Consider the following 23979-nt stretch of genomic DNA (forward strand, 5'->3'; position numbering starts at 1 on the left):
CTTTATTCTGGGCCCATTCGTCATTCATGTGCATGTAAGGAAGCTCTTTGAAAGTTCACTTGCACTGCAGAGGCTATTTCTTTTAGCAGGGACAGTCATAGGAGGAGCTGGCTAAATGACAGAACCGAGAAAGTGAAGTAAAACTGTGTTCTTGGCTTGTTACTGACTCATTAGTAAGACAAGTCAGAACTGTGCTGTGGTATGGCTTAACTTCAGTTATAGGTAAATAATTGCTACTCATTCAGCTGTTAGACTCCACACTACTTCTTCTAACGTGCTTTATTCTTTAATGAAAGGCTGCTTGTTTAAAAGTAGAACTTTAGATGCATGCCCCAATTTTAGACAATTGTCTGAAGGGAAGATCTGGACTATTCTTTAACAAGCATTTCATTTGACCTGTTCTTAGGTAAGAGGGGAAGCCCCACAGCAGCACACTGTTGCCAAAGCTTATCATCCCAGTGCTGAAACAGAAAGTGAGTCAGGAGGCAGTTCTCACACAGTGGCTGTCAAAGCAGCAGTGGAACTAATAGAGACAGTCCCTGCATTTTTAACAGGTGTGGTTCTAGGTGCTAAAAGCTCTTACCACACAAGAAACTGTGGTAGATTAGGATGTGACTGTGGGTTAAATGACTGCTTTTTACAAAGTGTACTGAAACCACAGTACGATCTATCTTTATTTAAATGTTTCATGGAAACCTTATCCTGATGGGTGAAAGCAGCCTGTAAACACTATTGTATTAGGATCTAACACTCAGAGAAAGAACAGTAATGTAAATATCTTGTACTATGCTGTTTTCACTCTTAGATGCATATACTGAATGCTAAGTTCAATTCTTGGGTTTGGTGGAAAAAGTGCTAGGTGAAATAGAAAAACTCACAGCCGTTGCAGCAATTATTCTATAGAAGTCTTTATGTACTTCCAGCTTCTATCAGGATACTCTCACATTCAGATAATTTCATTGCTTTCTGTGTACAGCAATCCTCTTTTCTGTTGTTCCACTTAGACAAATGCTGCTGAGGTAAGTGGTACAGCAGAAGTGAATTTTCTCCCAGAAATCTTTAAAAAAATGACAATGTGATGTTTAGCCTCTTGCCTCCATCTCTCGCACAATTTGATTATGTAATTGTTTTTCCCCTGCTTTCTGTTGGATGAAACTACTGCTAAACTACCTGCAACTCTGGCTACAGAAACACATGGTGTGTGGTTTGGTTTTGCTTATGTCTCTATGGCAGTGGAACCTACATGAGGTATAGTTTAGCAACAACACTGTGTCACAGTTCCTTTTTAGAAAGGACATCTTACTTATTTCTACATTATAGTCATCTATCTTGCTTACAATCTTTTTTACTATTTTCCTGCATTTCAAAATGAATCTGTGAAGGGAAAACTGCCTCATGTGGCCACACTTAAAGTCAAGGTGAATCCCATCTTCATGGTGGTTTTGGAGCAGGCCTTAGTCGGGTGCAGCAAAGAGCCCTAACAAGGGGATTGCGCATTCCTGTAGGGTAATTTTCATACTCTTGGCATTAAAAATCCCTTCTTTTACTGCAATTGCTGATTGTAAAAGTACAGCTATAAAACTGAAGTAAACAAAAGCTGAACAACGCTGGCTGTAGTGCTTTGGCTGTAGGAATTTCAAACCAAGAATTGTTCTGCTTTTGTTTATCAAAGTAAGAGTTTTGTTTCAGCCTACCTGCCAGGTAAAAACAGCTGTGTAATGGATTCACGTCGCGTCAGTCTGAGAAGGGCAGCAAAATGCATCCCAAGATGAAGGAGGATACCAGAGCCTTTATCATCCTCTCTGATTTCAAGAATCCATGGAAGTTAGGTGTCTGTACCTGCACTCACCAAGTAAATGAAATTTTCTTGGACTGCTGAGTTCACAGCACTGAATAGGATTGGCTTATCTGAGCCTGTGCTGTTTGCAATTTGGATTCTTTATCTGCAAGCCAAATGCAAGAAGTTTTGCTCTTAATTTAATGTGATGTCCTTTGGAAGATAGATGCAAAAAATAAAAAAAAAATTGCTGAATCCGTTCACAGCTTGTGCTCTAAATGCAAGTCTTTGCAGCAAAAAGAAAAACCAGCCTCACAACGTACTTATCTGTTCAGATTCTCTCTCTAAAGTCTGTGAGCTAAGGATGGAAATGTCTGCGAAGCCCTCTGTCTAAGCAATGATAGAGTTGAATGCATTACCTACTAAGGTGTGCTGGGCTCTCTTGGCACTGGGTGACTTTTCTACCCTTAGTTGGAAGCCCCACACAAGGGGATAATAGCATGATAAATACCAGGACACAGGTGGTAGACCAGACCAGATCTTCACTTGTCTTGATGCAAAGTCGGGGAAAGCATAACAGGGCATGTCATACCATGATGCCTTACTCTACTAGAACAATAGTAATGACCTCTCTTTCCACTATGAATTTGAACAATCACTGTAATAAACTACAAATAAACCTGCAAAACAAATATACTTAGATAAAGATGACTTATTTGTGTCAACTATTAGACAAAGCAAATGCGATTCAAGCACCATCTGGCCCAAAATTTCACTTCTTGGACTCCATTTAAAATGCAAAAACTATCATTTACCGTTTTGTGGCCATACTACAGCCTGAGCATTTCACAATTAATTCTAGACGTCATCTGAATTCTCCAGAATGTTCAGTTTAGCTGAAAAAGGAAGAGAGTGATTATAATTACATTGTTATTTCATCCCTGGCTCATGCTACTTCCTGCTTCCAGATGGCCCCTTTCTGTCTTTACTCGTATGCTGCCTGCTCTAACTCTGCCTGCTGTGTGCCAGCAGGGCTGTGCTGTGCTGTCAGACTGTTCTGCTGCTGAGGCTCTTCTGAACCTTCTGGAACTGCACATGCATGCAGTGCTCAGTATTCTCCACCTTGCACTTGTGCTTATGTCTGCATGACAGTGGACTCCCCCACTTACAGTTACTGCATGTTGCACACTAATTTCAGTTCCTCCAAAAAAGAGACTGTTTGGCATGGCATAAAGATTTTATTAGCTTGAATTTATGCATTATTCATGAATGATTTCATGGCATTTTGTTGAAAGGGAGGGGGCCCTAGTCGTCATGACTTCACCTCTGCAAACTCTTTCAATTAACTCCTATTTAAAAGCAGCTGAAATTGTCCCTTATTGTACTTATTGACAATATCTCAGCCCCGATATAACATTTCTTCTCATGACAAGATGTGTTTTGTTCCTTTCTAGAAAGCAAGGAGCATTATATAGCATCAATGCTTCTCATTTTAGATCTGCAGGACTGTAATAGCTTCAATGCGATTCTTATTCACAACTTAATAAAGGCTCAGAGAAAGGGGCCCTGTGACAAATACACTCAGTGGTGAGGAAAGGAAAATTGAATTTGATTTGTGAGACAAAGCTACAGTTGAATCAGTGCAGCTATTCGGGGTCTAGAATGATGGGAGGAGTGATCCTGATAACTAAACTGAAAGGGAACTAAGATTAAGGGAACACGATAGAGTCAATTTATGAGATGGCGAGCAAGGCTGTCAGGCTTATGATTGTGTTCAAATTTAAAGGGCTATAATGCTTACACTGTCACTGAACACATTCCAAATGTGGTGCAGTGATCACTCCTTGAAGGAGAGTTTTTATTTTCTATAAAACTTTGTAAATAAACCAAACTATACACAGCTTCTCCTCTACATTTTAATCACATGAAGTGTATTATTTTATAAGCAGCCACTGATGAACTGAACAGCATATTCCTTCACTTTACCCATTAGGTCTGCACATACTACACTTTCCAAATGCAATAAGCTCCTTATAAAACTATCCTCGTTTATGCAACTGAGTACCTCAGTGAGCCATGCACAACAGGCAGGAGGGACACAGAAGTCAGCGCTTGACACAGTAACCATCTCATGCAGCACTGGAACTGTTCATCAGTCTGTACAGTTTGAGAGCTCCTTCTTCTCTTGTCAGGGAACAAGCATTAACTGAAGACTGTATGTTCCCTAAAAGTGGAAAGAACAGCAGCACATATGGTAAGGAAGCCTGGACAAAATGAAATAATAATCGTACTTCACAGCTGTCAGGGGAAAACTTACCCAAGAATTTCCTGGTGTTTATCATTGTCCTGGAACTGCAGGCCACAAACCTTAAATATTTTTAAGAACTTTGCTTTTTGGCTAGAACCAGTCATATGAAAAGGTACACATACTGATTATTATGTATATACAGAGACATAACACACACACTCCAAATAATACAGGTACATGCAGTTTTCCTTGAAAGGTATTTTCTTATTATGTTGCATAATAAAATACAGGAGCTAAAACAGAATTGTATAATGCTTACTTACAGAAACCAAAATATATGGACACATCAAATACATTCTGAATAGTGTTCTGTAAAACAATCTCAAATGAACTGTACTGTAGAACTCTGTGGGCAGCCACTGTCCTCTTAGATCTCAAATCTGTGTTTCTAAACATAACTAAATAAAACTCAGTTTCTGAAGGATGCTGGACTCATTTCATGATTCAGAAAGCAGTGAATGTCCTACTTAGAGCTTGTTACTCACCCAAAACGTAGCAGAGCAAGAGAGATTAAACAATCTCTGTAACTGGCAATGCTAAACCCTAATTGGTACGAAAGCTGAAGACAAGAGCAGGGTTTTCTTCAACGGTTTGTTTTTGACTTTTGGAAAGTCAAGGAGAAGAGAAAGGTAACAGGTTATATGAGAAGATCAAATATGAACTATACTGTACTGACTGTGCAGAAGGCATCAATATTAAGCAAAGAAAAACCCTCCAAAAAACATTTGAACTTTTTGCTCCTATGGTAAAATATTTTGGCAAGAGATCCAGTATGCAACTTGTGCTTCTAGAAAGACCCACACAAATGGTGGGTTCATGCTCACTGCTTTCTCATGACAACATGTCATTCTTTCTGGAGGAAGGTGTGGTGGGGCTCCTTTCCCTTTGTAACATGCCTCTCAGTGATGCTTTCCCCAGGCTCTTCATTTAAATTCTATTTCTCTATTGATCAGAGTAAAAAGACCTTGCCAAACCTAAGAGGCCTCCAATCTCCAAAGCAAACACAACCACTTACCCTTTGGAAAAATGAGTATTAACTTGATAGGTTTTAGTAAATACTTGTTTTATTTTGCCACAGTTAAGCAAATGCAGATGTGTGAAGGACCAGATCATAGCATTTTCATAGACATGAGTATAAACTTAGAACAAGAGATACCTGTTGATTCATAAATCCTGATTTGAGGTCTGTCACTACTGTCAGGTTTCCCAAAAGGAGCTGAGGAAGAAAGAAATAACTCGTTGCTACCTCGGCATTGCCACGCCAGCAAGCTCCATCCAAGGGGAGTTCTCTCCTGTCCTAGAGTACACACTCCCAGCGGCTGACAAGCTGGCTTTCATTGGCTTGACACAGAGTTGCACAAAGGCTGAAGTACACACGCCAGGAAGCAGCCATCCCAATCCCATGTAACTTTCTCCCAGTCCTTACGGCCTCTTTCATCTTATTTTCAAGCTCGGTTCTTTTCACTGGGTACTCCTTTATTACCACAGCCTCACTGGAACTGTCTCTTTCAGCACATAAGCACTGCTTGCTGCTTCTTGCCATGACCAGAACTGACAGTCCCTTGAAGGCACAAAGGAACGTGTGAAAGAACAGCAATGGAAAAAGGCAGGTTTTCAAAACTGAATGAGGAAGGAGAGGGAACCATCAGTCTGTGGCAGGATTTGTTCACTGTGTGTCAACAGTCCTAATTCAGTTGTTGCATTCTTTGAGCTGCTGAACTTGTCATCTTACAGTCCAGTTTTAACCATCAAGAAGCTATCACATCAGTCTCCATTTTCTTTTGTTCATCCACCTACTGATCCACTCCATAACTGAACAATTCTCATCCTCTCCCTGGCCTCACACCCACACGTTTTTAGTAATTGATGATTGCTAACTTTGGAGTGACTCACTGCCTGGTCAGCCTATTTGCTGTATATTTACCTAGTTCATCTCTTAAGGCACCACCAACACAAAAAAATATTTTGTAAAACTCCACCAGACCTGCTTTTAAAATAGTAGTATATCCGACACTTGTTTCGGTTTTGTCCAGAAAGATTACAGACACAAAATGTTTACTTAACAGAAGTGTAAGAGCTGAAGGACCACATTCCCATAAACGCCTGTCTTACGAAGGCTCACAGTCCTCTGGCTCTTCTCCAGCCACAGCACCTTCCTCATTTTCCTCGTGTTTTGTCTGAGACTTCTGCAAAAGTCTGGGCCCTGCCAAACCAATAACTAAGGCTCCAATGGGAGCAGTGATTAAGATAGCCAAGAAAGCTACTGTTAGTACATCCATTCCATACTTTTCCAGTTGCTCATCCTGATGACTTCTTGCTGTATCCAGGGCAAGGGAACCTATTGCAGCCTATAGGAGAGAAAGGATTGCTGAAATGGAGGAAGGAATCTTCCTCAGTGAAACAGGAAAAAAAAGGGACTAATCATCAGTCTATGCTTAACATAAATTCAAAATCTGTAATTTATTCAAGCTCCTTAGTTTCTAGGCAGTATACAAAAAAGTAAGGGTTCTATCAGCCCTATATGAACAATTTCCATTTGGCTATCTGAATCTCCTAGGCAAGTGAGTCAATCTGAGTGGCTCCCTCTGGTGAGGAGTGTGGCTTAGCTGACATGTTATCCATTTCCTGAGAACGTGTAATTAATGAAATAGGCCAGCACACTGCATATTGGAGCTGTTAAAATCCCATACCTTGAGAATGTGTCCTGACAGCAGTCAATGAATAGCAGCTTTGCAAAGATTAGTTCACAATTCTTGCAGTAATCTCTGCCTGTTCCTATTATTAACTTCTGCTTACAAACTACCATGCTTTTGAGGCAAAGTCCAGGTGATGTAACAATCACTAAGCAAGAATGCAACCAGCCTGAGGCTTCTCTAGCAATAAGCCTGTCAGGCCAGCCGTTATTAGAACAACCATGAAATAAAAACCCATTCTGAGCCTCAAGTGCAACTGTATCGGTGAACACTTTATGTGGTATTAGAGAGAAACACTTTTAGACTTCAAGAGTTCTCAAAATCTGTATGTAAAAGACACAATAATCTGCAGAAACTGATAAATAGTTATTCTGTGATTAAGTATTTACATGTACATTCACCATTATTATTGGGAGTATGACCCAGGATGCAAGCTAAAAACCCTCCCATGGCAGGTCCCCCATGGCCTTTTCAAGCAGACTTAAGACAGGGCAGTCCAGAATACGAACTGTCCACATATCACACTCTGCTGTTAACAGGGACCCAACCCTCTCCCTGTTTAAGGTGTGCTAGTGAAGAAGAGCTTTGCTAAAGACTATAGATCTAGCCTGGAATGAAAATGATGTTGGACTGTTTTACCTGGACAGTGGCTTTGGGAATCCACGCCAGTGAGACAAATACTTTCTCCTTGAAATTAAACCCAGCAAAACACACCATCAGGAACGTCGCAACGATTCGCACAACTAGGGCAATACCCAGTGTAGCTACACAGAGCCCTGAAACAAAGACAAGTGCTTCTCACTATTTTTGTGCATAGGTGCCTGAGGGAAAAAAAGCCTTCTAAAGTCACAGCTTTACAGTGATTCCAGTATGTTGTTTTTTTGTCAGCCATACTGCTTTACTTAAGATTTCTTTCTGGAGATTCTTTGGAAGCTAGAAATAAAATAACTAGTGACAGATCTTACCAACAGTTTCAGGCCTGAGAGATGTAACAGATACTTCAGCTCCGATCAAACCAAAAAGAAAAGGTTGAAAGATATTCCAAGCAATGGCAACAATTTTTTCTACTTCCCTCTGCAATAGTAATGATAATAATAAAAAAATCCATCAATTCATACACATACACAAAACAACCCAAACAGCATCAACCAAAGTAGACACATTTAATTAATCAAACGACAAAATGAAAACTTATCATAAATACATTCCAGAATTGTTTTTTAGACTCCTAGTTTATGGTGAACTTTGATCTAATACTAAAGCAATCCGTAGCCTAGAAAATGAAAATAAAGCAAATTGATTTTCACTGTTTAGGAAGATGCAATTTCAAAAGTTTTGCAATGAAACTGATTAGCTTTTGGGAATTGCACGCTCAGACTTGTTCCATTTGTACTTGAGCAGAGTCAGACCCTGAAAAGTTTCAGTAATGTCTACTTGCACCACACTCAGGTAGAAACCAATTTCCACATGAGCAGGAGCTAGATTGGGTAAGCCTGAAATCCCTTACTAATGAAAAATGCTGAATGTCTCTGTGTGATTACTGTATGACTGCAAAACCATCTTCTCTCTTTGTGCTTGAACTTTACACCTAGCGCTTTTCCTAAAGCAACCTGCTGCCAAAGTAAACAGGAATCTTCCACTTAGTTGAAGAGGTACATGTAGCATCTCTAACACCACTTTTTAAAAGAAGTGGGTTCTGCAATAGCAATAGCAGATGAACATGCAGGCTGCAGTGTGTGAGGATGCATAGCCCAGGTGTGTACCGTCCCTCACGTTCTCTCTGGACTGACCATTCAACATGGCAGCACCTCTGGCTCTTCTATCAATGGAACAGTGAGATAACTGCAATAGAAAACCTTACGTAACCTTAAAGAGAATGAGGTGGAAACACACAGACCTGTAAACTTTTTTATTTGCCTCACTTCTCCCTGCTAACTTACTCTGCTTTCTTTTAAAAAAAATAATAAAATTCTTTCCAGACGTTTACTTCTCATTTAACTACTTCAGCAACAGGTACAATGTCCCTTGTTCTCTGCTGATGCTATTTGTTCACTTCCACCAGAGACAGCACCAGTGGCCTTTGTGATGCTCAGCAGGAAAATGTTGGTAACACTGAGTATTCAGTAAGCAGATCTCTCTGGCTGCATCTGATAAAAAGAGCTAAGGTGTTTGAAATCATCATCAAGCAGCCTCTCCTACTGATCAAAAGAATTTAAACTAAGTAGGTAGTTACGGACTGCATACGCTTTTGTAAGGACTCTCCTTCAGAAGTGGCTTAAAAGCCTTCAACAGTGAGCTTTATAAGCTTTAAAGTTTTTAACTATTTCAAGTCTCAAAGTTTCCCCTCTTTTAAAACTGGACAACAATGTAGTATTTTAAATAGAAACCATGGTTTCTTATTTGTTATTTTAACAGATGGAGAGATCGTACTGAGGTCAGGTTCTAGATGGGTATAATAATATATCCAGTCCTCTTTCCTTCCTCCTCCCTTCTCTTACTGCATGCTGCAAGGCTACAGATATGAAAAGGAAAATCGCCCTCAAACATTAAGTGCAGATGGTATCAAGAAAAGGGGCAGTGAGACATACCAAGATACAGAAAATCAGCAGGGCAAAAATAGTAAGAAAGAGGCTTCATAGCTAAAAGAAAGTGGCTTAGAGACAGTCTTTTGTATCGTTTCTGAACAGCTTTGTATCACCACTTAGTGTGGGCACCCTGCTCTCTGGTTATGTAGAATATACTTGCTACGATTTGGGGAAAGCAATAAAATGGTTAATTACTGCTTTCCATTTCACCCCCTAAAAATCACAGCGAACAAAAGCTCAGGATATTGAGGCCATGTTCAGAACTGTATTTGGACATCTGTTATTAAAACTTACCTTTAAATGACTGTGTAAGGTTACAGAGACTGTCACAGAGCTGGGACTAAGCTTTAGATTCCTCATCAAGTGCCATGACAACTAACCTTCCTTTACAGGGCTTAAAAGGTATTGCACTGATGTTTGAGAGAAGCTCGTGAGCATTTTACTGTCAGTATAACGTTACCTCATCCACATACATGGTAACTTTCCGTTACACTAAAGATTAGGAACAGTTCTACATTTATTTTCATAATCTGTACTTCCCATGAATCTACATAAATGGGCCACTGCCACTCCTGGTGGAAATCCAAACTTCTGCTGAGCTGTGCAATCAAAGGAGTTCTGGTATGTTGTGCATAAACATTCACCTTTTCCTCGGACCATCCCATGCCAGCAATAAAAGCTAGGACTAATGTGCAGAGCCCTCCTGATCCAGGGAAGCCAAAATAGACACTGCCAAAAACAGCAAACATGGACAGTCCAAGCACAAAATATGATCTCTTCCATGACAGAGATGCCTGCAAGCAAGCAAAGAAAGAAACAAAAAAAAAAGTAAATTTATGTCTGGAAACGGCGAATGTTTACATCTACTGATTTGAAGGTAACAGAGGAATCAAAACTTTTGTTTGAGACTTGAACTATGCAGTTGAGTTAAGGAGTTCTTTGGGACACTAATTCCTAGCAAACTATAGTTCTGAAATGTCAATATTTCTTTTCCTCTGCCCATCCAAAATCTTACTGCCAAAACACTTTTTGCATAACAAGGAATATGATGCTCTATTCTAACCTTCCTGCTTCTGGGCTATGATAACAGGACCTCTACCATGAAGAGCCGGAGCTTACCCAAGGAGGGGTTAGATCATTGCCACTAAGTGTTTTTAGGGACAAAGGCAGTTTCACAGCAGTTATATCTCTGTGTTTCCCATGTCTAGTTATCAGTTGATTTCTGTGCCGCATTTCCATGTTATTTAATAAGAAAATTCGGTGCCACTGATGGCAATAGCTGTTGTTCAAATTGATTTCAGTATCCAGACTATATGCTTTCTTCTACAATTTTGTTTGTGTAGTTACCCTTGATAGTAAATTCATCTACCACTTTATATAAGCTTAATTATTAATGAAAGCACCATTCTAATTAGTGTTGATAATATCCCAAGCGTGTGATCTGCACATTTCTAAGATGTTTCCAGTAGGCTAAAGATTAAAAATGAGTGGAGGTAAATATGTTGCACATCAATTCAATCAATCATTATTCTACTCATACTACTCAATAGGCATCAGATCCTCTTCCCTTTCCACGTGAGCATTTCCAACACCTCTACCACTTGTGGGTACAGGATTGTGAACTGGGTTCCAGGCTCTCCATCAGGAAGGACTGTGAGATCATACACTGCTATTGTTGCAGTACACAAACAATCATCCTCAAAACACTTCCTTGCTTTGTAGGCTTTGCAATTTAGAAGCTGTTAGAGCTGTACGCTGCTTTCTCACAAAAGGTGTCATACAAAGTTTGAAAATGAATAATATAAAAATGGCATTTATAAACAAAGAATATCTTACATAGCGCAATTTTAAACAAAAACTTTTTTTTTTAACCTGATCATGGCTTGGGAAATACCGAACGAACACTCCCAGAATCCCACCAGCTGCTATGCCAACAGCAACCTCCAGCACTCCTTGGAGCACATTGTACAGAGTGGAACCTATTTGGCAAAAGAGAAGTGTGTTCAGTTACCCTAAAGCAGAACCTTCACTCACAAACCACGCTGTATATCTATGAGAATGATTTCAGTACGGTCACTGCTCTAAATTACAAAGGGGAAGGGCCTCAGGAGAGAACCCATGAGCCTGCAAGAACTGGAAAGTGCAACTTTTGTGCAACTCTTTGTTTATGCCAAGAAAGTGTGCCAAGGAAGTCAGAGAAAAAAAAAGCACTGCTAGAGCACTGTCAAACCCAGGGATACTTGAGACCATTTATACTGGGCACAAGGGAGCTGGACATGGCAGTTATGGAAAAAAAACAAAACTGTTTTCTGAAAGCTGTGATCCACACCTCAGAGTAAATGAAGTTACACCAACACTTTTGATCATGGGTAACTTCTCTATCCATACTGAACTCCATATCTAAAACTTCATGAGGAGCTGTCATTAAGATACAAACCAGTCAATCGTAACAAAGCATACATTCCTCAAAACATCACAGTTTGTTCTGGTTGTCACCACCTACAGATTAACTCGCATACCAGAAGAGAAAGCCATCCCAAGGCAAGTGTTGAAGCCTGTAATAGCCAGAATGTCATCAATGCTTCCAGCTGCCATTAGCAAAGTTGGGACACCTTTCTCCACTCCATATCCCCCAGCTTGTAAGATCAGCATTGAGGGAACTACAACAGCTGGAGAGACTGCACCTAGAACAAAACTGAAAACACAGGGTTTCAGCCTCTCTTAAATAGCAAGCACTAAACTGAAAAGCTTCAAAACATTATGATCTCCCTTCTTCTAAATTTTAACTACACAGACCTGCACATAAAATATCCTTACCTCTCCTTCCTAATTACAAGCATGGATATTTCCCTGCAGATCCACAATCACCTCTTACTTCCTGTTCACCAAAATAATATTAAAAATCAAAGGCTCCACAGGCTAAGAATTGATTCTACACTGCAGGCCAGTTCTCTCTGATACGTGCCTTGACTACCCGCTTTAGGAACCTGGTCTAGATGCTCATGACTTGTGAGTTCCTACTCAAAATTCAGCGTGTGGCAGGAGAGAAGTTCATTTATCTCCTTCTAGTATACAGTCTGGAACTGAGTCCACCAGTTTAGATAGAAGCTAGATGGAAAAAGTTTCCTCTTCAAGGATATTACCCCACAGTGTAACATACCATGTCCTTACTTTCAACTTGTGGTAGGAAGACTGTTCTGTATAAATTTCTCAAAGCGGAAATTCTGCATTCCAGCACAAACTTGTGGTATCATTTTCTGTCCCTAAAAGCCCTCTGCCTTGTGGCTAAAGATCCAGGGATTGCACCATCTTTCTTCCTTCTATAAGTGCCCAGATTACAGTCAGAGAAGAGCAAAGATACAAGTACTTCTCTACATCTGGAAATGTGACCTTTAAATTAGCTACAGAGCCAGACATGAATGGTAAGCAAACAGCCACAGTGACTATGAGCAGCTTAAGGTGCCTGCTTGGCAGAGAACTAACTGCATGTGGATCATCTAGCTGTAACAAAAAAGTCATATAGGAGAAAAGATGGTACATTACCCTAATATAAATCCCCACTGCCATGGCAAATGCATGAGTAAATAGGCAAAAACAGCAGCTGTGCATGTTTCCGAGAGGCATGGTCCAAAAGAAAGCCGTAAGCAGACTGCTTTCAGCTTCCTAAGAGCCTACAACATAAAAGCAAATTCAGTCATTAGTACCAGTACCTCTGGCTTCATAGAGAGCAATAACTTTTATGACCTGACATCATTTATTAAAATAATTCCCTCTAAGTTGCAGTACAGGATATGACAGTTTTACATGGCTTATGCCAGAGATAGGCTCAAGTAGAAGTGGATTTGGATATAAAATTGCATGTGTGGCAGTGAAACCCAACAAATCTGTGTTAAATGAGGTTCCCACACGCTTTGGCTTCTTGTACAGAGCAAACAGCTCTGGAGTGGCTGAGGTAACTACAGTTCATTTGAAAAGTGCACTCTCACCGCAGCTATCTCACCCACAGTTGTTTGACGTAGTTTTCACTGTCCACAGAAGGTTTTGCTATCATCCCACAAGTTGCATAAGCAACCCAGAAATAATTCCAAAGTCTCAACAAATCAGAAAATTGTTACGTAGAGCTACATAAAGTTGGAGAAAGAAGCCATGCACTACTTTGAGCTGTCTCTCACTTGATATCCAGAGTAGATTAAATTCTACCTGCCTCTGCAACTTCTACCCAAAAACTTCACTAAAAGAGAGTATTTGCTTGTAAAAGTAGCTTTTATTAGTTTATCCCGAACATGATTCTGCCAGGACAAGTCCCTAATTTTGACATGGATAAAAACAACAAGTTGCAGTTTATCCCAGCATAATTAGGGCTGAGAATCACTAGAACAACTGGCATCTGTCTTCACAGCTTCAGCTACACAAGGAACAGTTGTAAGCACATCAAAGCATTGCTACATATGGAGTCCAAATGACAGCTTCGATTGCCACATGGGAGACAAATGAGACAGAGATGAAGTTTCTCTGGCCAAAAAAGATGCAGAGTAGAAAGAAAAACATTCTCACCGAACTGGGCACAACACACAGGCTGTGCTAACACAAGTGTCAGTACAAGTGTCAATACCTTCATAAAAAGGACAAATAGTATACTTAGGAAAATCGTTTGTTCAAGAGTGACAAAACCTATTTTTCTAAAAATCTGAAAACTGGAAACACTGTAATTTTCATCTTGGGTAAGAAAATCAGATTTATTGACTTGAGCTAGCTATCCCTACACTAAATTTTATATAAGCTTTAAACAGTCATTTAGACAGGGGTAGGTATGGTACAGCTTTATTTCAGACAGCTGATTTTGATCAAGCAAACATCACAATAATTAATTGAGGGAATATGAAGTTTACAGTGTGTTGAAGAAAACTATTCTGTTCACAGAAGCGTTATGGGCTTCACAGTGATGTGAAACACTGCTTCTGTAGTACAGGCAGAATCATCTTCAGGATTAACACATTTGCATAAAATGTACAATGATTATAGAAAGAGAAAATAAAATAGCAAAAAAGACAAAGAAGATTTTTGTTTGTCTGATTTGTGCCAGCACAAACAGCATGCTCCTTCTGGGATATGGATTCCCTTCCTTACTTGTTTTAGTTTGTCACAGTAAACTGACAGGGACATTGCTAGGCAGTATAAACTCTTCCTGACAGACTATGATAGAATGCATGTCCCCATATGCACTGCTCACAAAATTCAGGAAATTTCTTTAGGATATGGAGGATACGTAGTCATAAGATCAGTTTTCTTCAGGTACTTTTTTGACTGCTCACCAACACTACAGATCTACCTGACAACGTTGATTAACATGTGACTACACAGCAGGAACTATGCTTTTTGTAATGCTCTGATTTTCAAATCTTCTAAGACCAAACAGTCCAATATTTTTTAACAGAATCAGTGTCATACTTTGCCTTACATAGTAGCTGGTGCCATACCTTTGGATCTAGACCAAGTCCTGCTCGGGTCAGGATAATTGAAAGAGCAATATTCCTCAGTGCGGCAGACCAGCGCAGATTTATCTGGACAATGTCACTAACAAACGGGGTATTTCGGATGAGAAAACCAGCAAGAAGCATCCCTTAAATGAAAGCAAACAAACCACAGTCAAACGAAATATTTGACTGCAGTAGAAGTTTATCTTGAATTTTAAAAACCTGACACAATAGGATGTATTTCTAAGAGACAACAAAACAACTCCTGCTCTGTTATCATTAGCCTTGTTTTAAAGATGGGAATGTGAGAAGATTAAGATGTTTAAAGCAATGGAAGAGGTCTAGAACATACCAGCTCACCAATGAGCAAATCTGTGAGATGCTGAAACACAACTCAAACAAGAAATGACAGAATTCTACTCTGTTCACCAGCTGCAGGTCATGCTTACCATGAACAAAACCACCTCTGGACCTTTAAAGATATATTTTTTGTTAACTTTTTTTTTTTTTTTTTTTTTTTTTTTAAATATGAAAAGAGGAGGGTAATCTAATATTAAGTATTCTTCTCATAAGTTGGAAAAGTTGGTTTTTAAAAAATCCTGTCAGAAATGCAGGTATCACAGGAACCATAATGCTGAGGTCACTGGAACACCTAATCTAAATCATCTAGTCATGGTCTAATTTGGACATCTTAAAATGCTCAGGCAATTCAACTTTTAAGCAAAGGAGAAAGCAAGGGAAATAACAGGAACTTGCACTTATCCTCTATTTCAGCTAATTGCAAGATTCAACCTTTTGCAAATATTAGCAAAGCAGATTAATCAGGGATTTTCTTCAAAGCTATCAGAACTAGAGATACAGAAAAGTACAGACATGGTAACTATAGTTTTCTGTAAAGACTGTTGTAGGTCCCCATGATTCAAAGATACATTTTTTTGTGGTGTAATTTCATATTAACCATGTTAATAAACCAGAAACCAAAAAAGATGAAAAGTAAACACTGTGCTCAGGTTGGGCACAGCTTGGCGTGTTTGCCTGTAAGCCTTGGCTGCAGAGTTGGTTCATCCTGTAACAAACTGCTCTGCCCACCCCTTCCCGGAAAAAAAAAAATAAATAAAAAAAGAAGAAAAAAAGTGGCATAATTAGTCTGCAGTCCCTTGTGACATTTATGTTAATGATCATGTGGCTCTTTGCACTTTTGTGTGTGTGTGAGACATCCATTGACTGGATCTACCCTGATCTAGAAGATTGCTCATCAGAGAAAAAATACACCACGTGGCTTAAAAGATACCCTCATCATTCTGCTCCATGTTGCCAGCAGAATCTCCAATGTATATCTAAAATATAATATGTGACCATTTCTGTAGCCACATCTTTCCCTCTTCCTCCCATAGAGGCTCACTATAAGGTGCACAGAGCTGAACGAGCCACAGTGCACCTAGCAGAAATGAATTAAAGAGTTCCTACACAAGAGTACGAGATTTACACTCTTAGTGCAAAGATTATTCAAAGACATAGTGTATTTCTTCTTCTGTCTCTAGATTGCTCAGTTTTCCTCAAAGACCACGGATCTGAACAATTAACTCAAACCTAAGCAACTCACCACACATACACCATCATGCTTAAGTTTCACTCAGGCAAGCAGCTTCACGCTCAACTCAATTTTCAGATATGGATTGAATTGAAGAAAGCAGAACCCAAATGGTCAGATTTTGGAACTTGGTGATCCTTGAGGTCCCTTCCAACTCAAGCCATTCTATGATTCTATACGACTCTGATTTTTTTTAAGGTGTTTACTTATTAAGGGCCCTGCTTTTGTAAAGCCTGTGTTACTGTGGGCAGCCATGCTACATGCAAAACTTCCCTCCCTCTTGTTTGAATCTGTTCTCACCTGTGGAACACAGCAGTACATGAATACGCACACTGCCCAAACAGTGCTGCAAACAAAGCCATCCAGCCCTTCTCCTGTCAGAGGGCCCACTGTGAGAGACTACAGTAACAGTTAATAATAATAATAGCTAGTTATTTATCACTTCAAGGCACTACAGGAGGCATTTGCAGCCTGCTCTGCCTTGAAGTTTTCTCTGCATCAACAGCTCGACTCATGTATAGGCTCAGCATAACAAAGGGACCACCTTTTTCAGCTACTTTGGCATCAAAGTACTTCATAATATCATACTAATGATAGCCAAAAAGAACTAAGGGGAGGAGGAGCCTTAGGAACATATAGGTAGTTTCACCTGAGCTAGCCTAGGGGAGTTTTCTAACTTCTCCACAAGGACCACAAACAAGTCACATGAAAAAGTGGCAAATTTGGGCGTTATGAATGTGCACGTTCCTAATCCAACCATGCCCAATCTGCAGGTGTCCCCCGACTGTTAAAACACCACAACCACACAGGAAGAAAAGAAGGAAGGGCATCTTACCCAGAAGAGCAGGGAGGGGTGGCAGTGTTCCTATTTTAATGAGTCCAAAAATTTTACCTCCAATGACAGCAAAAAAATAAAGACACAAAATTCCAAACAGGTTTCCACCTGGGAGACATTCGGGCCCAGTGATGGACCAAACCACAGCCCAAACCAAGACCACAGCGGCAACTGGAACAGGACAAGAAATATTAATATCTAATCATTTCCAACAAATAGAGAACCAATTTCAGTATTAGGTCACATTTCTTTTTCTGCTAAGGTACCATTAAATCGCAGAAATAAAAGTTCTGTACCTTAAAAATCAGTTTAATCATAACACTTTGTTTAATATTTGACACTCCTTAAGCCTATTTCTGATTTCATAGACACTGAGACACTTTAGAAAATAGTAACAGGAAAGTCATTAGGGACCAAAAAAGACTGAGTAAACCAAAGGCCACTGTGGAAAGCATTTAACAGGTCCCAGACTTTTAGCAAAGATTTTCACCAGTACTCATCTTGCTTTTGTGCTATCTTCCTTCAGCTAAGCAAAAACTGCAGCAGGAACCTGCTGTGCCTGATACGTCTTTGAGCTAATGACTGCAGTTCTGTTTTCATTAACATATCATTTTTTGGCTAGATATGTTTGTGCATCCCTGGGAGACAAAAATCTGAAGGTCATGTCTCTGGGCAGCCTAAGGTAGTATAAATTAACACAGAAAACAAAGAGGGAAAGCTCCTGAAAAGTATTACAAAAATATCTGAAAATATTATAAAATATGTGAAAATAGTATACTCTTTCCAGTTTCCCAAATCTGCTCCTACACTAACACAACAAGAACAGGCATGAATAGACATAAAGGCAGAAGAGCAAAGCAGAAGAAAAAACTTGTTGAATAAATTGCCCTTCTTGTAATCACATGAAAATAGAATAGAATATAGAATGATTTTCTATATCTTTAGCTACAGACTGTTAGTTTTCCAAACATAATGTCTAAGAATCACAAGCGAGAGAGAATGAAGGCTGTGGAAGCAAAGCCACAAAAAATATCTTATGTTTGGAAAAGCCTGAAATAGCTGGTTAGCTGGGCATTCTGTTCTGGGAGCTTAGAGTGCAGGGCAAATCTTTAACAGAATGAGCCAATTTGCCTTGGAGTTATGAATCTTGGCTTTGCAAGCCTAGGATATTAAGTACAGAAGAAGGTATTACTGCCAAGTCTCATTTTTGGTGCCTTAATTCAACGGAAAGCCATCGAGTTTGTGGAAAATGCACTCTCTTTATAACCGTCTCAGTATATTCACACCAAAACTATGAGAATTAGGAAGCCTTCCTTCTACTTAGTTCAACTAAACATTTTGCATTGTCTTTTTCTTACTTACCATTTGTTACTATTCGAGACAGTAAACCCTGAGGAGGACAAGCAAATATTTGCCTCCATGTTCCTGCAGGTGCTGAAGACCCTGATACCGGTTCTGGAGGCTGCTGAGCTGAGTGATTCAATAGAGCAGTTTCTTCTGTTTGTATATTCCCATCAGCACCTTTGGCATCTACTGTTGACCCCTCCTAAATGAAAACAATGGAATTATCTCAGAAGAGGCTCAGTATGCATTTGCAGTGACATACAACATACCTGCAATCGGTCGCAATACGCTGGATGCATCCTGTCTACTGATGGACAACATTAACTAAACAACCGTTGACTACAAGAAAGATTAGAGCTTTGTGTTGGATTTGGCATTTTCTGCTACGAGTCTGTTTTCATATGGCAGAAAGTTGTGCATATGAAAGACTGCAGGTCATTCATTTATTTACTGCTTTTAAATCCATTTCTGTGAAAGCTCCTGTGCCTATGTGCAGAGCACTTGTTCAGCAACAACAGCAGGGTATTTGACGAAAAAACATCATTAATGAACTGTGCCCAGTTCGTCTTGTGTGTGAGCCGAACATTCATCAACATTTTTCCACAGTTCGATACGTTTCTGCTTCTGCAGTGGATTCTACAATGAAGTAACACTTTGCATCATCTGAGTGAGGCACTATCTTTAATGTAACTTGTAATTAACTTCTACTACAAAGCCTTGAACCAAAACAATCAAACCCACTTGTGATTATACAAAAATGAAAGAAACAGAGCAGATGGCAGTGCAAACATTACTCACACGATCCATAGTAGCAAGGCTCAAGCTGGTAAGTTGAGGTAGAAAAGAAGAAATGTTACCCTGGCAGATTCTTCCTTGAATAATGGCTTCTCGAGGCACAGAGTTTTTTAAAGCTGCTCTTTTATATTGATTCATCTACATATCGGAATTCATAACCAATATCCTTTTTGACCATTTTTGGATATGCGTCTCCCTTCATTTAAGGGTCCTTATTTTTAAGAAATTAATCATCTTTCTTCCTGTAAAATTATTCATCTTTGTGCCAGCCCATTGTCATAGTGTGGACATGGAACTCTCGCCCATGCTGCGGTTTGGCCTTCATCCAGTAGCAGTTCCACATTTCCCATTATTTTTCTGTCTTTTATATATATATACGTGTATATATATATATCCCTTACTCATAGTCACAGTTGGAACATCAAATCTTGTGAGCTTTCAAGCACGGGACTACTTGGTTTCCTATCCTGTGATCACCAGCTTCCCATATATATACGGATACACCACAAAGTACTTGTCTTGTGTCAGTATCATACACTTACCTAATTTAACGCAGTTTTCAAAACAGAATGTTTATTATGACAAATTCTCACAGAGGAAATTTCTCTCCACATTCTGTTCAGCATTTTGGTGGATTCAGCAAGGAAAGAGAAAGATTCTTCTAAATAAAGCTGCAATTTGAAATGCTAATTAATTACCTCACTTTTCTCATGCATGGGAATCATGCCATTTCTCTCACATACTGATGGTTCAGAATCTTCATTCACCGTATCTTCCTTCACCATTGTGGCAAAGCTAATGAATGCAATAGAGGTAGAAAACTTAGAGAAACAGGTAACAGCATTTTCCAGAGGCAATGCTTTCCTGTAATATTATTATTAATATTAATGTGAAAAAGCCCTCAAAGCCCTGTTTGAAATTTAACATCCTTTGCATGCCTGCATGTGCTATATATAAGACAAAACACCGAAGCTAATAAAAAAAATAGTATTGTTTGCAAAGTCAAGCACTAAAAAAAAAATGTAAGTTTTAGAATCACTGTGTTTTGCGCAAACACGTTACGCACTCTGTGAGAGCATGGCTGTAATATACATCTATATATTTATGTCTTCTGTAAGAACAAGAGAAAAATCACTTACTGCCAATACCTCTTGCCAGGACCACAAGCTCTGAAAGTGTCACAAAACGTGTGCACGTGGTAAGGCAAGTGACCATTTCATATAGATAGTAAGCGTAGTTTCTACAGCATACCCACAAGAGACACTTTCTTCCCAGCTAAAAATCTGATTAGATCCAGCTTGATTTTTAGTGAAATTTTCAAGGAGATGGTTCTGTTAGGCATCACCATTCAAATACACTGATTGAGTATCTCAGAAACAGAAAATGTTTGCTTGACTAGAGATCTAAGATACACCCAACTTATTCTTGGGCAAGACTAAGAAAAAACAGCTCTTTGTTATTGCTCATAAGCCACAGAGATCATTCTTAAGAGTGGAAAATTCTCGATTTGAATGCAGATAATCATCATTGTATTTGCTCTAACTAGTCAATTTCTGCTGATACGTCAATGTACTAAATGTTTTGTGTGCGTGTGTGTGAAAATTTACTACAATTCCAGAAGTCTGTGTCAATAAGAGTTACACTCACAAGACTTGGTCGCATTATTTGTCACAGTAACTCCACACCAGTGGTAACAGTACTTTTCTTGAAGTCCATTTCTCAGGCCCCATAAGCCACTCAAGTTGTGCCAAAACATTTGAGCCAAAAAATTCCCTCCTTGCTGAATTGCTGGAAGCAAGTCAGAGACCTGATTCTCACCATTATCAAGCCTTCAGTTCATAATATCTTTGAGATCTGCAAAAGATTGATGCCTTGAACAAAAGCAGGGGCTGTTTTAACACTTGGTTAATTTTGTTTGAGCTGTTCTGGTATGAAACTGGCTTGACACAGCTAAGACACATAGAAAGAATACAGAAAGACAGTATCAATGCGTTCTAGTGTAATGGTTTTGTTCTCTCTCCCCATGGTATCTGTACGTCACTCTAATTTTGAAAGATGTGCGTGTGCTGGATGGGTAAGGGATAATATAGATTGTTCTCATACGTATTTGCATGGGAGATGATCCTAGTTCTCAGGGTCAGACACCTGTAGATGTGAAATACATTGATACGCGCAAGGAAGAGGAGCCCACCTCCCAACAACTTCAGGGCCGGCACGCACTGTTTACAACAGAGTAAAGGAAAGAAAAGACTGCAAAAGGAAATCTGCTTAGCAGGGATTTTTCCAAGGTGGAAATCAGTGTCTCAGACAGCGTGAGCCTGCCCTTGTTTGCTGTGTGACAGACCTTCAGCCTTGGTTTTTGTTTTATAAGTTTCCTCTGGACAGATTTCTTTGCAAATAAAATCAGATGGACTGAAGAAAGGTGGAACAGAATTCATACTCCATTGTTAAGGCCCACACTGTGGAAACTGGAAACCAGCCAGCAACATGCTTATTTCACTACAGCCCTCTGAAATATACCTCCCTTGGCACGAAAGAAGAAAAGCTTTTTTATTACAGCTGTTGTTAGACCTTCTTATTTTATTTGTTTTGAATAGGAAGGAATTCAAAAGAGAGGGAAAGCAAAGCTCCAAAGATGACTGATGGGCAGCATGTGCTTGCCGATATTTTTAGCTCTATTGCCCTGGTGACTGTTAGCTATTCTGTGCATGCACACGAAGTGCCGCAGGCTCTGCCAAGAGCCACTAACGGCCAGCATTAAAGCAAAGCGTCAGCCCCAACCACCCGTCACCCAGAAGGCGTAAGCGCACCCTGATGCAACGTCCTTCCCCGCCTCCCCAGCCCGCTTCCTCCCTGCGCGGCTCCCACCTCTCCTCCTGCAGCCTGGGCTTACCTGTGGAGCGGCGGGAATCAGAGCGATCCCATGTTCCCGCGCAGCCTCTCCAACACGCCGAGATGGCGATGCGCTCGACCACGCCCGGCAGCAGGAGCAGCCCGCTGCCAGCTCTGGCTCCTCCTCCTCCTCCCCTAGCTAGTGCAGCACGATGCCTCCGCTATCCACAGTTGCACCAGGCAGGCTGCAAAATCGTCCCGCTGCAGGCAGGAGGGACCCGAAAGGCTTCTCCTCTCGTGCCGTGCGCACCAGGAGGCAGCTTTGTTTGAGCCGCGGAGCAGCCCCGAACCCACAGAGCCCGCAGCGCGGGAGAACAAGGGGAGGAATTGCATGGGGGAGGGCAAGAGAATCAAAGTGTTGGCGCGTCTGTGGTGCTACCGTGAAAACATTCGTTTCGTAAAGATGCATCAAATACATCCGTCTCATCCGTGAGTGCACCTGGGGAAAGAGACAGCCCTTCTTCCTTCCTGTCGCTGAGTCACGCACTCGCACCGGGCTCTGTGAAAGCGGCTTCGATTGCAGCTACTCAACTCCCAGCAGCGTTATGTAGAACTGGGCTGACAACGAATCTGGTTTCAGGGTTTTCTTTTGACCAGATTAAATTTTCCAGGACTCCAAGCGAGGGATTTAAACACCCACCTTTCCCGAAGAGAAAATGACCTAAAATTAGGAGTCATGACCCTCCTTATCATGTGAATGGAGCGGCAGGAAAGAAACAACGCTTCCCCCAACAACTCAGGGAACACAAGAGTATTAGAAAGGATTATCTTTTAATAACGCCAGTAAGCCCGCTTGAAAACACTCGCTGTGTAGAGGCACATTTCAGACTTTTGGCTGTTAACACAACCCTGCAACACACACACACCGTTAAGGAGGCAAGAGACAGCAATCCCTGCTGGTGTGGTTATTGCTGTCTTTGTTTTTGACAACCAGCTTCACTGAAAAATGCCTGTATCTGTGCTTTCAGTGCAATGTAGAAAGTGGATGCTATCTCCTGTTGCAGGAGTGTTTTGTCTAAACAATATTTGAGTAGTGCCAGTGTATTACATTCACCAATGAGCTTAGAAATATTACCTATTAAAGTTCTTTATGCAATAAGTAATTTATAATGATGAATTTGAGAGAATTTTCATTTTCAAAATAGCACAAACTTCCTGCATTGCTACAAGTGTGGAGATCCCCTTCCCAAGGTAAGCCCTTTATACCATCTACAGAAGGAAGACTTTGGCCTTCACCTTAACCTCTGCAAACACTGAAACAGAATCCTGTTGGCCTCAACTTTCAACATTTGACTTTACATCAGTGAGTAGTGGTGGAGCCGTTTTGGATAACTTAGGATTTTTGTTCCAACTTCATCTTGTTTGGCTGCTGAGGTCACCTGAATGAAATGCCAGAGAGCGTAACTCAAAATCCCACAGACAAACTACACAGGATTGGAACATTCCCACTACAATTAAAGGTAAGAGCTAAAGTCCATAACCAGTCTGAGGAAGCAGGCTCCACAATACTTCTCATTTTAAATCTGTAAGCAAACACAAACAAGTTGTACGAACTGACTGATTGTACAAAGGCTGATTTGAACCAGGTATGTTCTTTATCTTTGAAATAAAATAATTTCTATTAATGCCTTACCAAACACTGAAGAACTCCAGTCATTTAAAAACGTGTCACTGTTACAAAAACG

The 23979-nt window shown here is 40.2% G+C and overlaps 1 protein-coding gene across 3 annotated transcripts; it reads right to left on the bottom strand.

The window, feature by feature from the left end:
* Positions 1-51: 51 nt before the first annotated feature.
* LOC125692697 (sodium/hydrogen exchanger 9B2-like) lies at positions 52-23756 on the bottom strand. Of its 3 annotated transcripts, XR_007376807.1 has the most exons (13): positions 22296-23756; positions 20101-20197; positions 18626-18809; positions 17264-17434; positions 14841-14983; positions 12907-13034; positions 11883-12058; positions 11236-11342; positions 10008-10157; positions 7744-7852; positions 7418-7554; positions 3843-4001; positions 52-2673 (listed from the first exon to the last, which is right to left on the bottom strand). XR_007376807.1 is itself a non-coding variant. In XM_048943567.1 (12 exons), exons 2-12 carry the CDS (start codon positions 20185-20187, stop codon positions 3966-3968), a joined length of 1428 nt encoding a protein of 475 aa, XP_048799524.1. In that variant the 5' UTR covers positions 20188-20197; positions 22296-23756; the 3' UTR covers positions 52-3965. The 3 variants fall into 3 exon arrangements, 2 of the variants coding, with proteins under 2 accessions (XP_048799524.1, XP_048799523.1); XM_048943567.1 differs by having other exon boundaries at positions 52-4001; XM_048943566.1 differs by lacking the exons at positions 52-2673; positions 3843-4001 and adding an exon at positions 5615-6433.
* Positions 23757-23979: the final 223 nt, after the last annotated feature.

Source organism: Lagopus muta, chromosome 4 (genome assembly GCF_023343835.1).
Source record: "Lagopus muta isolate bLagMut1 chromosome 4, bLagMut1 primary, whole genome shotgun sequence".
Taxonomy (NCBI): domain Eukaryota; kingdom Metazoa; phylum Chordata; class Aves; order Galliformes; family Phasianidae; genus Lagopus; species Lagopus muta.

What these genes read in the sequence shown, in the direction of transcription:
- LOC125692697 (XM_048943566.1), bottom strand. Translation starts at nt 20,187, where the DNA reads ATGGTGAAGGAAGATACGGTGAATGAAGATTCTGAACCATCAGTATGT. An exon ending in ATTTCCCAAGCCATGATCAG is followed by an intron (nt 10,158 to 11,235) that starts GTTAAAAAAAAA and finishes GCTTGCTTGCAG; the next exon opens with GCATCTCTGTCATGGAAGAG. An exon ending in TTCCCAAAGCCACTGTCCAG is followed by an intron (nt 6,434 to 7,417) that starts GTAAAACAGTCC and finishes TCTCTCCTATAG; the next exon opens with GCTGCAATAGGTTCCCTTGC.